This window comes from Branchiostoma floridae, chromosome 2, assembly GCF_000003815.2.
Source record: "Branchiostoma floridae strain S238N-H82 chromosome 2, Bfl_VNyyK, whole genome shotgun sequence".
NCBI lineage: Eukaryota > Metazoa > Chordata > Leptocardii > Amphioxiformes > Branchiostomatidae > Branchiostoma > Branchiostoma floridae.
The window spans coordinates 3,858,860-3,873,385 of NC_049980.1; the positions used below are offsets into that span (position 1 = coordinate 3,858,860).

General features: G+C 42.6%; 2 protein-coding genes and 2 non-coding genes across 6 annotated transcripts in view; 1 reads left to right on the plus strand and 3 right to left on the minus strand.

Moving 5' to 3' along the window:
- The window catches only part of LOC118410578, a 6,928-nt gene extending 4,214 nt beyond the window's left edge, over positions 1–2,714 (minus strand). The window contains exon 1 of the mRNA XM_035812352.1: positions 2,441–2,714. Within this exon, the coding sequence (XP_035668245.1) occupies positions 2,441–2,643 (203 nt within the window). The 5' untranslated portion in view covers positions 2,644–2,714. The remainder of the gene's footprint in view (positions 1–2,440) is intronic.
- A 3,243-nt stretch (positions 2,715–5,957) lies between these two features.
- Trnaa-ugc lies at positions 5,958–6,029 on the minus strand. Its single transcript has one exon. It is a non-coding gene; the product is annotated as a tRNA-Ala (tRNA).
- Positions 6,030–8,840: 2,811 nt separating this feature from the next.
- Positions 8,841–8,912, minus strand: Trnaa-ugc. Its single transcript has one exon. It is a non-coding gene; the product is annotated as a tRNA-Ala (tRNA).
- A 2,431-nt stretch (positions 8,913–11,343) lies between these two features.
- Positions 11,344–14,526, plus strand: part of LOC118409271 (collagen alpha-1(XXIII) chain-like) — a 34,230-nt gene continuing 31,047 nt past the window's right edge. For all 3 annotated transcript variants that reach the window (XM_035810164.1, XM_035810165.1, XM_035810166.1), the window contains exon 1: positions 11,344–11,999. In XM_035810164.1, coding sequence (XP_035666057.1) covers positions 11,559–11,999 — 441 coding nt within the window. In that variant the 5' untranslated portion in view covers positions 11,344–11,558. The remainder of the gene's footprint in view (positions 12,000–14,526) is intronic.

Below are 14,526 nucleotides of genomic sequence, written 5' to 3' on the forward strand. Positions count from 1 at the left end.
TTATAGGCGAGCCGGCCGTGTATACCATGTGCCCCTCCCAATAGAAAAGAGCTAGACTTGATGATGTAAACCTCAAACTAAATGACATGTGTCACAACTAGAAAGGCCCGAACGTCAGTGAAGCGAATCAGGCATTTGAACAAAGTCGCCGAGTTTGACCGAAATTTTATGGTGAATTTCTTTCCTTGTGTTGGAATAAAGTTTATACTGTACACTATGGATTATACCAACTCAGATGACCTTTCAGACCATATTATATTAGAATAGGCCGATATTTGCTCGAGAGCAAATACAGCATATATCTCATGTGCGAACATGGATCACTTCTGCTTAAAAATTACTTTTACTAATCACACTTCTACAAAAAAATTCGCCCCGTGCAAGAACTAACTCTTCCATTGTATCCCATGTAAACAGGTAAAATACACGAGTCCAAAAATACCCACTAAAAATGAAATTTCCAATCATTACCCGTAAAAAAATGAATTAAAACAAGAGTTCGGAGACATCATACCTCCATGAAATATTCTGATTATGCAAATGACTATTCATATGTGCATAATTTATTCTTGGTTATGTACACCTTTAACCAACTTACACGGGTGACAATGTTGACAATCCAATCATTTGCTACATGTACCTAGAAGAATTAGGACACTTTCACATTAATCATGCAAATTAGAGACTTATTTGCATAATCGGTATCTGCTAATCTTCCACCTGTCACAAACTACATATGGTAAGTGTATTTGAGTCCTATAATGGAAAACACTGTAAATATAAATTTTCCTCATTAAGTATGCAAATTAAGCCTAAATTTGCGTAATTTGCACTTCATTATGCACATCACTGCTAAAGATACATGCATGCTAAATATCATGAAAATCCATCGTTCCTTTGTTTCGTTATACTCCTTGGAACATTTTGAAAAAATTGCCCCTGCAATTCTATAGCAAGTCACTAGGTGACCCAGACGTACATCACTTCTTTCTTACACCACAAGCTATCTGTCACCAAAAAATCAAGACCATAGCATGTCCAGATCAAAAGATACAAAAAAGTTCTGCTGCAGTACCAAGGCCACACGGCAGGGGGGGCCAAAATCGACCATGACCTTCATCTTTGCAACACCTACCCACATACTAAATATCATTACAATCCATCCAGAGGTTCTACAGAGGAAACACAAACAAACAGACAGACACACACAAACACGGACACACCAAAAACTATACCTCCATTTTTCATGGAGGTAAAAATCCCCTTCCGTGCGGGAATGGACTCTTTCTCTAACACTCCTATGTAAAGTTTATTTGTGTCCAGAAATACTTCCGCTGAAACAGACTTTGACATAAGGTAGCAGAACACAGTTTTTCGTCTATGGGAATTTACATTGTTAAGGACCCAGAAGTGAGGAGGTTCGACGCCTCAAAATTTATAGCAGGGTGCAAAAGTAATTAACAAGAATTGAATATGTTGGAGTTCAGGGTAGAATGTACAAAACATGTGAAAATGAGTTTAAGTTTGCCTGCTCGTTTTCCCAGAAAAAACACTTTGAAATGACCCCCAGCGGAGGTCACCATACTGCAGCCGACATACGGAAGTAGCGGGAACAGGATTCGTGCGCGAAATTCTGCCCAGCCAAACAAACATCGTAACCCAAGTCATTCAGCCTAAAAACTTACGCATTCCTCTACTATTCACCACAGTTTCCAACTCTGCGACACAGTAACGTTATAATCACCAAAGTCCAAAAATGGATCTAAAAATGACGCCCTCAATGCAAGAATGGACTCTTCCATCACACCCCATGGAAAATTACAAAATAGACCAGTCCTAAAATACTCTGATTGAAAACATGGCCTTATTTGTACAAGAAACCCAGTCCAAAATTGAATTTCGAAAAAAAGATCACCCGTGCATGAATGGACTCTTCCAGATAACACCAGTCAGATTCAACAGATTCAGCTTTATTGGTCCTTTTTCATGGCAAATGACTATGTAAATGCCACATGAATTGTGTCAGTCTCGCTTAGTGGCTGACGAATCCTCCTCAGGATATTGAGTCAGGCTAGGTCATTGGCTGCCTATTTAATTAAATCATAGGCTTGTCCAGGCCTGAACCTGCAAGTCTCCAGGTGGGGCTCAACGTATTATATTTCAATCCATGTATATTTCAATCCATGTATGGATTGATCCACGTGTATGGATTGAAAAATAATTACGAATACAATATATTTCAACTATACCTGTGGTATGGCTGAAATATAAACATGAAACCGCCAACATTAACGAGTCACATACTATATGTGCTTTTAGATTTCTCTTTTGTTGTGTATTTTGCAAACAGACTGCCAGCAGGCGCGGCCCAGTGAGGTATCACTGCTCTCGGCAACAACTCAAAAGCCCTTAATGTCCTATAAAATTTAGCTTTACTTACTTGAAACACATGCATTCTCTCAGAATGTCGGTCAGCAGGTCCATGTACTTGTTCAACAGCACCGCCACATTCCGTCGCACATCGGCACCCTTTCCCCGCAAAGTGTGGATTATCTGCCGCACATTGTTGTCAATCTGCTTAAGCATTTCGACCATTTCATCGGCCGGGAATGCCATTGCTAGTTTAGAGACGATCGGAGGCATATTTACTGCAGTATGGCACTGTTGTAGAAACCGTAGCTGTTACGAGCTAGTACCTGCGACTAGTACGCACCAACCTTTGCCTGGTCCGTGACTCACCGAAACTATTGGAAAGTACCTGGGACTCGGCTATTCCAAGTTGCAGGTACAGTGAGGGGGTGGGTGGGAGCATCGTAACATTGAAGCGTTCTGTTGCCTTTGAAAGACCCCTGGAGAGGTATGGGTTGTTTTATGAATGTTTCTCAGTTGGCCGAGGTCATTGTTCCAATTAAATTTATATTAACTTCAGGAAGTGTCAGCACATATCTTTATTTGATACATATTGTATCCTGCCCCCCCCCCCCCCCCCCTCCGTACCTGTGTGAATAGGCTGGCCCTGCACACATGTAAACATATAACGGTACATACCAGGCTGTCCTTGGCTGTCCTAAATATAACAACACAAAAGAGATTACATCACCAGGTTCAAAGGTCATACTGAGTGACGTGCGTGCGGCAGCAGGTGTTCACTTCGTTTATCTGCAGTACATGGCTACCTCGCTATGTGACACTGCCGACTTGCAGTTGCAAGTCTTCAGGCAAGAACTCTGACCATTGGCACACAAACAACTGACAAACTGTATATGACAAACTCTGACAAACTCTTGCCCGACGGGTTGAGGTTGAGGTTCTAAGTAGGGTTTAGAAAAGCGGTACAACGCCATCCACCCAGCAAATGCTAGTAATGTATACAACCTTACAGAAAAGTAGAAAATATGTTTTTGTATTGAAATTAAACAATTCCCTCCTTGAAAATTTACTCTTGAATCATATAATTCAGTACAACCAAAACTGGTAAAAACAACAACCTCTGAACAGTCGCAAGCCCCCCTCCAATTTTACATAGTATAACCACGTACCCCCATTCATTTTCCCTAAATTTTCCTATATACCTGGAGTATTTGTTGAGACCCCGTTTGGCTATATTTTAACCAACCTAAAACATATACATAATTAGATTTCAGAAATTTGAGCCATGAAATACTCTTTCGTGTAATAGTAGTGCAAGTATGATTTGTTTCTACTTAAAGGGTCACGAAAGCCGTCGCATAAGTGAAGGCCCCTTCCCATTCCATCTACACCTAATCTCCACGCAGATCCTACGGTAGCATCGTGGTTCTCCCGTCGTTCACGACGGATGAGCGTAAGATAGCATCAAAAGCTACCAGAGGAGTGAAGCCAAGTGTGTTTGGTTACCGGAGCCAGTGGCTGATGACTCCCTTTGGCCAACTTTGTCACTATCTTATGCCACTGGTAAATCTGCCCGGAGAGTATCTACAACCCAATTTATGCCTAGTTCTTTGGCGCGCTGACCACACCATACATACAGCCACGTTCCCACCACCCATGGCGAAGCGAATGACTATACGTTTAAGTGGCTCTTTGGAACCCGGTTATTTTCCATTCACGCTCCTCTGGTTCTCCCATTGTCCAACTCTTGACCTATTGTCACCGCGTATGGCCACCGTGTGGGACCAAAATACCCCCCAAATAAAGCTTCCTTTTAGGGGCTCTTGTCTTGTTTTCACACCGTGTTTTCAGTACATTGCTACTATATGAACCATGATAGTAACCTGAACGGCATTACATGTACCTACATGTGCTTTAAGCCCCCTTTACAAATCAAGAATTTAGCTCGGCCGAGTTGTCCACAGCGAGCTCTAAATTATGAGGAGGCATGACCCTGATGCCTACGAACAAAAGAACTTCGGGGTCTGATCTGCCTGAAAGCTTAACAAAGTGATAATAAATCTGAGCGTAGATGATACACCACATTTGCGCAAAAGGATGCTTTCGGGTATCACACGAAACATGCTGTTTGCCACTTCGCTCAGTAACGACTGTTCAGACCCTGCTACCACAGTGCCTTGCCTAGCAGAGCTAACTCATACCGACGCGCCTCGCTAACAAGCCAGATAGGGCTTGGATTAGCCGACTTTGGCGAAGGCCAGGGATGTTACGAAAGACAACACCTGGACGTCGGAATCCCACCCTGCTAAGTATGTAAATTACCTGTCATTGCTATCAAATTCAGCGCAACGAGCCCTGGCTCGCTGCACGGATGACCTCTTATAGGTCGATGGTTGAGCATATCACTGTCTGCAAAAGCTCTGTGCAAGCACTGGCCCGATTCATCGAAGCCAATGGGTCCCGCAATAGGGGTTCTAAGGCAGCGAGACCGTAGGACACTTGATGCACGGATCCACGCGCCTGGTCCCTGTCCTAACGTTCGGCTTTATTGTCGTCGGGTCGCTAACATCTTCATGACAATAGGCCAGGTAAAGCAGATGTGTAAGTACATACTGAATACAGTTTCTACCAAACTTCCCCCTCGAATTGGAAAGGAAATTTGTTGAAAGCGGCATATGTTTGCTTATTTGCTGATGCTTTCTACGGCGCACATTTTTTGAACCGAGAAAATTGCTCGCGGATGTCATACATACAATACATACATCATAGCCAAACTAAATGTTTTATATGGCATGATCTAGACAAGGTTGTACCTAGGGTTATATAGCGACCTCCTACTGAAAGGTACTATGTACTCATTTACCCCACACGTGTTGCCTGTGTGATTATAAAGAGAGATACCCACCAGTCCAAAAACATCTACATAAAGGGACCCGACGGGCTATTTTACGATGATGGATTTTCTTGACCTTAAGGTCACTCCTGTCTCTTGTTCGGGTCACGTAGTTAAGGTAAATTATGTCATCATTATTGTCGGCCAGGTGGCAGAGTCACAAAACCACATTCTTGCACTTTTGTGGCGTCCCTTTGTTTTTCACAGCAGGGTTCGTATATTGGCCGCAGGCGTTAGCCCTCTGTTCGATGTAACAAGTAAGGTAATAAAGGACTCATTGTAAAGATCAGATCGATCGTACCGCCTGTACCATACTGGCAGTGGCAACATTTTTTTAAAGACATCTAAGATAATGGGATGTAATAATCATCTTAAGTCAATAGGCTCCAGAGACTAATGTCATTAATCTTAAGAAAGGAAACAAATTTAAAAACGTTTTATTTGTTAAGCATGTCCTGAGAAAATTGCATATAAGGACAGTATCACGTTCAGAGTCTATGTGGTTCCTGCGGACACTGCAGGGGATATTTCCTTCGTGCCTTCCCTCGTGGAGGTTCGGAATATCTTTGCCATCTTTTCTTCTAAATCAAAACTCTGCACAAACTTTTCATCCGCAGTAACGAACAGAAGTCAGAAAACGTTACAATATTTCACTCCCAACATCTGCGTGGAAAGTAGACAAAAATTCTATGACTGGAGATGCCGGGGATCGAACCCGGGGCCTCACACATGCAAAGCGTGCGCTCTACCGCTGAGCTACATCCCCGTCGATGGTAAGAATTCGATTAGTATACCTGTCAACCACATCTATGACTGAAATATATCATATGCAATATACTAGTATATCACTTCTACGGTTCCAAAAAATGTCGCTAGGGGGTCCAAACCTACCGACTTAGGCTAACGTCACGTTTCCAAACCGGGGCCCAGCCGGGCTGATTGTGGAAACGAAATATAGAAATGTATACGTAAAAATATACACAAATATAATGCCCACGAATATTCTATTTACGTCTTGTGTAGTTTATTTGGTGTCTTTTATGTCATACTTTTTGTTCCCAAAATCCCGGTTGGAAAATATGACGTAGGCCTTACTCTCTGCCACTGAAAATCTCGAGATATCAAACAGGAAGACATGTTTATATCATTTCGCTAGCTCACAGAGCCAAATTCCTGGCAGTCCCAACTGGGAGTTCTAAGATCTTTCCCCGCCAACATGTTCAGCCATGAACTTGGCTATGAGGGAAAATAGGTTCCACAGAGGATTCCTACAAGTTCAAGTTCAACCGAACTCTCCCTGCAGGTCTGCAGACGACACTTGTCAGGCGTCAGTAACAATTACTATGTACATGTTGTATTAACTTGAAAGTTCATCTGTGTTGGTAGAAGTCATTCTTGAAATAGTTGAACTATAATTTCCAACACAAAGATTGGGCTCACCCAAATTTTCGACTGAACAGCATCAGTTTTTGTCAAGGAATGAATAATCCACTGCTCATTGAGTCATGTGTTCTATCTACATATGGTATTGCCTGTGACGAACACCAAAGTTTTACGCACTTGAAATCTTCTTGTTTCGGCCATGTCGATTTCATTATACGGATAACATCCTATGGGAACTGATGCGAGCGTGCGAATAAAAAACGATTGGTCGAAAAATTGCCTATGCAATTTCATTGATTATGAAATCTAAGTGGTGATGAAGGTTGAGAAAACACAGAGTATTAGTATACCGAAAAATAGATTCTTCATTTTTGTTCTTTCACATCTTCGTCCATGACTTTGGAATTGACCTTGCTATCTTATGGCATTAGCAGACGTTTTCCGATATCTATTTTGTATGATATGGCATATTTTTGCTCATTTTGAAGCTGCTTTGTACGATTTACTGTATATGTAAAAATCGTTTTTTTTAATCTATTTTGATGTCATCCATGTACATGTAATCAAACTGACATTGCCTTACACCTCTTTTCAACTGCGTAGACTGCAAACGCTGATCGAGCAAAGATTTGAGAAATGGCTCAACAAATTTCATAAATAAAGAGAGAATCTTCGTTTGTTTCATTGTAGGGTTACCTTCGCCAATCAGGTTATGTTTTCGGTAGCGGTTGTATGTGCATGTATCTTTCTTTGTTTCGTATGTACACGCTGTATGTTTGTTGGATGGACGATGGACACTTCAGAAGATCTGGACTTATTGTGTTGAATCCACCCAACGATTGTGCGAAGAAAGAAAATTGAGACAGTGTCTTTTTCTTGTGATCAACTGATATTTAAACACGTTGGACTGGTTTGAGTACTTGGCATTGAGCTAGCTAATGATGCCAGAATTGAAGACTTCGTGCACGTATTAGTGGGTAATGATACCTCTGTGCTCCTCAGCTGAACGGAAACGTGAAATCTTGTCTAGACAGCACAAAAATCTGTTGGCGGGTGATCAAGATTTCACCTCAGGTAGACCGCCTGTGTCTTTAACTTAATCAGTCAGAGGATGGCACGGTCTGTTCTTAACGTGCACTGCATGGGAGGGGGGCAATCAATCTCGAAGCAGATGTTTGGTTTTAATAATAATCTTTATTGCAAAATCATGCCCGAAGGCGTATTGCAAAAATACATGTATGAAAGTACAACGATGGTAATGGTACAATAACAAAATTGACATTAAGTGAAAAACGGGTCATCAACTAGTGCGTGATACTTCTAATCTAAAATAAATGCTATTGGGTTTGATTTCTTTTCTGTATGCAGTGGAGGATGAAATTTCCAACATTTTGGGAGACATATGTGTTGGGTGGTGCTAATAGGAGGACAGTTTTTTGTAGTTCGGTACGATGTGCAAAGCTGGGAAAATTTAATATCGTAACTAGCAAGCTGTCAGAAAGGTACAAAACAGTTTTTTTTTTCTTGTAGGCCCGTTCCAGAAAAAAAACGGACCTGATAAAAATCATAGAACCGGACTTTGGATCGAATAGAAAGCGAAGAGATTTTACCGGTACTACGTACGGCGACAGGTGTTCACGTGTTTGGGGCTTTAATAATACCTGTAGGTCCACAAAAATAACACAAGCAGATCATAGGAGAGTTGACGGTCGTTTCTACCAAGTATATAAAATCATTCTTTATTCAGAAAATAAAAGAAAGTGACATTGATCCCAGGTCATGTTGGTCTTAGCAGACCAAACATGCAGGGAGACATGGACAATTTTACACATGACTTTACAACAAATTGAAATGAATGTAAATTTTACAATGACTATACATGGTCTAAAACAGGTACAGTCAGTGTTGTTTTTATGCCGATAGGGTTTTTAAATGCCAGTAGACGACGGACACGCCACCAAACACCCATTCACACAGATAATCAGGTCCCTCCGGACCTGAACCTGATCCTCTGGACCTGGACCTGGACCGTACCTGGACTTGTACCGCCCCCACCTGGTAGTCAGAAAAAGTTATGATCTCTTAGCTCAACATCTGTTGGAGAGTACGAAAAAAATACCGTACTGACAAACAGAAAATATTACAATCTATCACCCCCAACATCTGCTCTGAAAGTAGACAAAAAGTCTATGACTGGAGATGCCGGGGATCGAACCCGGGGCCTCACACATGCAAAGCGTGCGCTCTACCACTGAGCTACATCCCCGTCGGTAGATACCACGCTGGAAATGATATCTATGACTCTTTATTAAAATCAATCATTCCAACAGGCAAACTGTATGCGTTTGTGCTATATCCAAAGGAACCATGAGATTGTTTTTCTTCGCCTGATTACAACCATATCGAGATTAATCTAGAAATTAGTCCCTTTTTATTCCTGATTGAGCTTTTATTCTTTCAATCGAACATTAATTCTGTCTGAACATCTACTTTTTGATATGCATGACGTCGATAGTGACGTCATCACTGCTCTCAAAGCAGATTGTTATCTGTATTTGTTTTTATTGCACATCCGGTAAACCGCCTTTAATACGGAGTAACACACCAGGTTTGTATTTAACATTACAAGCTGCATATCCGGACAGATGTATTTTTGATTCATTCATATCGGGAAGAACCCCTGTTCTTTTCAATGATTAGTGTGGTGGATTCTTTTACGTGTTAGATGGGTGGCTCTCCTCGAACACGGGGTCTACATTTAACGTCCTATCATAGGGATGATCCTAGCCGAAGCTAGGTACTAATTTTCACCTGAGTGAAATTCGTGTAGAATTACGTTAAGCTAAGGGCACAACCTGCCGTACGTGCGAAATACGTGCTGTCTACGTATACGTGCCAAAACGTGGGCAATCTTTTGGGATCCGTAAGTTGTAAGTACCGCCTCCATACGAACTCGTTGGGAATCCGGTGGATTTTGGAGCACGCAGACACGCCGTAGAACTTTACGTGCAGGCAAAACATTTATTTGTGTGCCATCAGGTTGCGGATTCGCCCCCGTACGTGCCAGTACGGGCGACGCGCCTGTCCTGTACAGCCTGAACGTTTTCAGAAATACGTGGCGGACGTGGCCTCCCAAAAAAACGTACGTACAAACTGCACGTACGACACGTTGTGCCCTTAGTTTTACATGGACATATGGTGATCTCTCTGACTTGTCCTGGCCTCCCATTTAGCCACGACTTTCTCGCCAAACCTCTGCTTGGAGTGCAGCCTTCCCCCACAAATACCTTAGCTTGTACTGTACCCAAACTTCTTGGAAGAGTTACGGATGTCTTTTGGTCTCACGCAAGGGATAATGATAGTCTGAAATAAGTCTATCCACCTTCCTACAATCTCTAGATAATACTGTTGACCTTCCCACATCCTAATGTACTGTTTCCGTCGCTGCTTTGTTAGGTGGTATTGTGTATTCTGTGCGTGTGTGTCTGTGTGATAGAGAGAGTTTGGGTGTGTGTCTATGTGTCTGTGTGTGCGTGTCTGTCTGTTTGTGTGTACGTGTGTGTTGTAGGTGCGAGAGAGAGTGTGGGTATGTGTCTATGTGTGCCTTTGTGTGCGCCTGTGTTCGCCAGTTTTGCTCTGCCCTTTTAAGCTTATTGATTTAACCATTGTGATATATTGCCATCGAAAGTACATTGACAAGAAGAAGTACATCGGATATGTTTTGTGAGGATATACGATAATTTATTAGATTTTCCCGAGTATATTCGTTTGCAAACATCTGTTTGCAGTGAGCATATTTCTAACTTGCGAAGTGAAACAAAAAAAGAAGATATTTCTTCTGTACAGTAGTATCGTCTCACTAAATGCAACAAGGAAGTTTTACAAATTGAAAAATTATGAAGCTTTGAAGTCTTACTAAACGACGTTTTATTAAATGCTGTTTTCTCTATTCGCACCAAGGATAGTGTGGCACTTCTGTTAAGTTAGTTACTTCTTTTTAAACTGTTACATACAAACTTCGGGACAGAAGGTTAAGGTTCTGCAAATGCTTTTAAAGTTCGCGGGGATTTAATTTCGCGGTAGCGGGAAAATGGACTTTTCTGGGTGGTTTCAAGTTCGCGGTACCACCATGTACATAGTCTCTTACTGTCATGGAAAAATATTCGCGGTGGTTTTGATTTCGCGGTGAAGCGGCCACCGCGAACATTAAACCACCGCGAAAGTTTCTGCTTTTACGGTAGTCCCAATACCTCTATTGGGAGTAGGGGCAGTGTCTTCTTATCCATGATGTCTAGGGCACGGTATTCGGAGGCGGACCCCAACCCTCTCCTTCCACCGTCTTTTACATGTACCTCCCCAACCGAAGTCAGGTACCCATTTTTACACCTGGTTGGATTGAGGAAAGTCCTGTTAAATGTATGTCTCTTCCAACGGCACACAATCGGTTGCATAACAGGATTCTAACCCAAGGTCTCTGGATTCCAGGCCAAATACCTTTCATTTACGCCATTCACACGACTCCACATTAGCACTGTTCAACACTGTTGCAGTTTTATATACATACTAGATCCGTCGATAAATACCACATTACAAGTTAACCTTTAGCGCAGGTGACAAGTCGCATAATGAGCGCGCTGACATGTAAGAGGCTTGTTAAGTGGTTAGCCAAGGTCTTCCCGGTCCAGTCAGGAGCCAGTTCCCTGACGTAAGGTTACCCTTTGTCCCACTGCGTGCGTCCAACCGATTCAGTAGATCTCTGTAAACCACGCTACTACAACCAGGCACGGGAGTACCTCCAGAGTCTATCACGAGAGCTAGGAGTCTATCAAGTCATCAGTATCGTTTCGGGTTGTTGGTTTCTAACGAGGGTTTGATTGAGAGGTTGGGGGTTTTGTGTTGTTGTCGTCGTCACATGTTCCACCCGCCCCTCCCCGAGAGAGAGTGTAGTAGTACCCCGACTGAAGGCCGACCGGGCGGGTTGGACAAGATGGCGGGAGCCACCGAGAGGGAGTTCCGCGGAACGTCGGTGGCCGTTTCGGTGAAGATTCTCTTCGTGGTGGTGTTGTCGCTTGCCGTGGCGACGCTGTGCGGGTTTTACTTGTGTTTTGCGCAGATTGCGGAGCTCAGGACGCGGTTAGAAGGGACGTGCGAGTGCCGAGACACGGGCGGGGAAGGAGGCGTCCGCGCGCCGCCGGGGGGACCTACCGTCCGCTCGGACCCTCGGAGGGGTGTCCCTGACGACGCAGACGACATTTACCTCAGGAAACGATCGCGCCGGCGGAGAGACGGCATGGGCATGAACATGGACACTACCGGTTCCTACCTGTGGATTCCGGCCTACTCTAGAATACCGGTAAGTTTGTGTTATGTGATTTCTAACTCAGTGTGACAGCCAAGAAAGTTTAGGCCCCGAAGGAACCGTGTAGGACAGTTTTACGATAACAAATTGGGGCATATAGGAAAGACATTTCTGAATTTGACAGAAAGGAGTGTCAAATCTAGAATCATCTACCGTAAATCTTCTGCAAAAGCCTTACTGCAATTCTTACAACAAACGTAACAACGTATGCCAGTGACTTTTGGCTGAATACTGGTCACAGCCAAGGCGCCAGCGAAGGATCCAGAAACCAGTTCAAACAATCCTCCTTGCGTCTTTCTTTTTATTTTCTCTTCGGTCTTTTGCTTGTTGACAGTTTCCCGGCCTTCACGGAAAGGCGCCTGAAGTATGTCCAAGTGCGACAGTACAAACAAGTTGTGGTCTGTGCGGTTGGGTTTTTGTTTTCATCGGCCGGATTTTCGGTTCACGATTTATTTATTTTTCCTTTGATGACGTCTACGGTTAGTTCGGTGACTTCAGTTGGGTACTGGCTCTCTCACTTTTGTCGTACGATAGATTTGCGATTTGGGAGCGTTCTCAGGATGATCGTGGATGTGTCGTGCGACTGTCGTGTGATGGAAACGTTGTCGTAGGTCGTTGTCGGCGTTCGCGACGCGGTTGTGACATTTGTTGTTGTTACACCTTTGTAGTGATGATACATGGCATATGAGGCAGCAAGTTTCCATACTGTTCCTGTAACAAGGTATAGTTTTACAGTAAGTCGTTGCTAGCCGTTTTGGTTACTAGTAACGTGCTCCAGGATTCTCTTCGAACACGGTATCCCCATTTTACGCCCTTACCGAAGGACTGGTGCAGTCCCAACCGAGATGCCCTACCCATGCAGATTTTGAACCCGAGTCTCCCAGTTTCTAAGGAATTGAAACCAGGAGCTCAATATTGATGTTGTCCCCAGATTAGCTACTAGAGGGACTTAGCCAAAATAGGCCCCTGTAGTTTTTAAAAAGCCACCAAGGGACCCAAACCTACACCATTCACTCTGTAACCCAATTGCAAGATCTACCACTAAAAGCACGGCCTTAGCATGTCCAGAACACGAGATGTCAAAACCGGAGAAGTTTCGTAGCAGTACTTCAGAAAGTCACTAGGTTGCCCAAAATATGATAATTTCCTGGTCAGTTAGATATTCACGAGTTATATCACCCAAAAACCTAACCTTCTTGGTGAAGGTAATAAAACGAAGTAAATGCGTGTCCGTTTGATAGTCAGAGCCATCCTAGGAAAGAAAGAAACATGTGTAACAATATCAGAAAACACTGCGCGTAAAGACCATGTCTCGTGTCTGTACGCATGATCTGTAAACTGTTTTCATTGTTGACAGGATTGAATTGCCCACAAGGCTGACACAATTGTAAACATTTAAGATAAAAGCATGTTTGCTATCTATGATTAAAAGCTCGAGGCACCTTACACAACGTGTGGTAAAACGATTTCGCCTACGGACTAACAAAGAAAAAGAAAGAAAAGTATGTCTAAAGTTTCAACACCTTTTGACATACCTAAGGGAAAAATGGAACATACCATGTGCTATTTTGCGATCGATATTGTGATAATATGTTCCAATATTTATGTTGCGACATACTAATAGCTCGTCAGATCATCAGAACGTAATACTTTAGCAGAACAGTTAGCAAGAACAGTTTATAACAATAGTTTATCAAGAGAGGTTATCGGCATGCAGTTTATCAGAACAGTTGATCGGTACAACCTATCAAGAAAGTTTATCGAAAGAGTTTATCAAAACACTTTATCGGAACAGTTTATCCTAACAGTTTATCCTAACAGTTTATCAGAATAGTTTATCAGAGCAGTTTATCAGAGCAGTTTATCAGAGCAGTTTATCAGAGCAGTTTATCAGAGCAGTTTATCAGAGCAGTTTATCAGAGCAGATATCAGATCACTTTATAAGAAAAAATTTATCAGAAAAGTTTGTAAAAACAATTTATAAGAGCAGTTTATCGGAACAATTTATCAGAAATTTTTTTCCGAGCAGTCTTTCCGAACATTTTATTATAACAGTGCGGAACAATTTATCAGAGCAGTGCGGAACAGTTTAACAGAGCAGTTTAACAGAACAGTTTATCAAAACAGTTCATAAGAACAGTTTATAAGACAGTTTATCAGAACAATTCCTTACAACATTTTATCGGAGCTTCGTAAGAAAATACTAGCAGAGAAACGATTCTAATTCCACCCGACAGCTTGCAACTCACAAGACCAGTAGTAAAAACCACACCTTTCTATCTAACACAAAGAAAAGGCACAGAATTAACCTTTTAAATTGAGTGGAAGTGATGGGGTAAAGTATAACTTCTGACTGACTGACTCCCGATCCACCGTAGCATTGAGTCATTGTTTACGTTACCTACGTGCAATGGGCAGACACCGTGACTGGTATCCTATGCACTTGGGGCACTGGTGCGGCACTGCGGGGTTCGTTCACTGCGGCACTGTTGTGCTATCTTTTTACAGTTCGGATATTGCG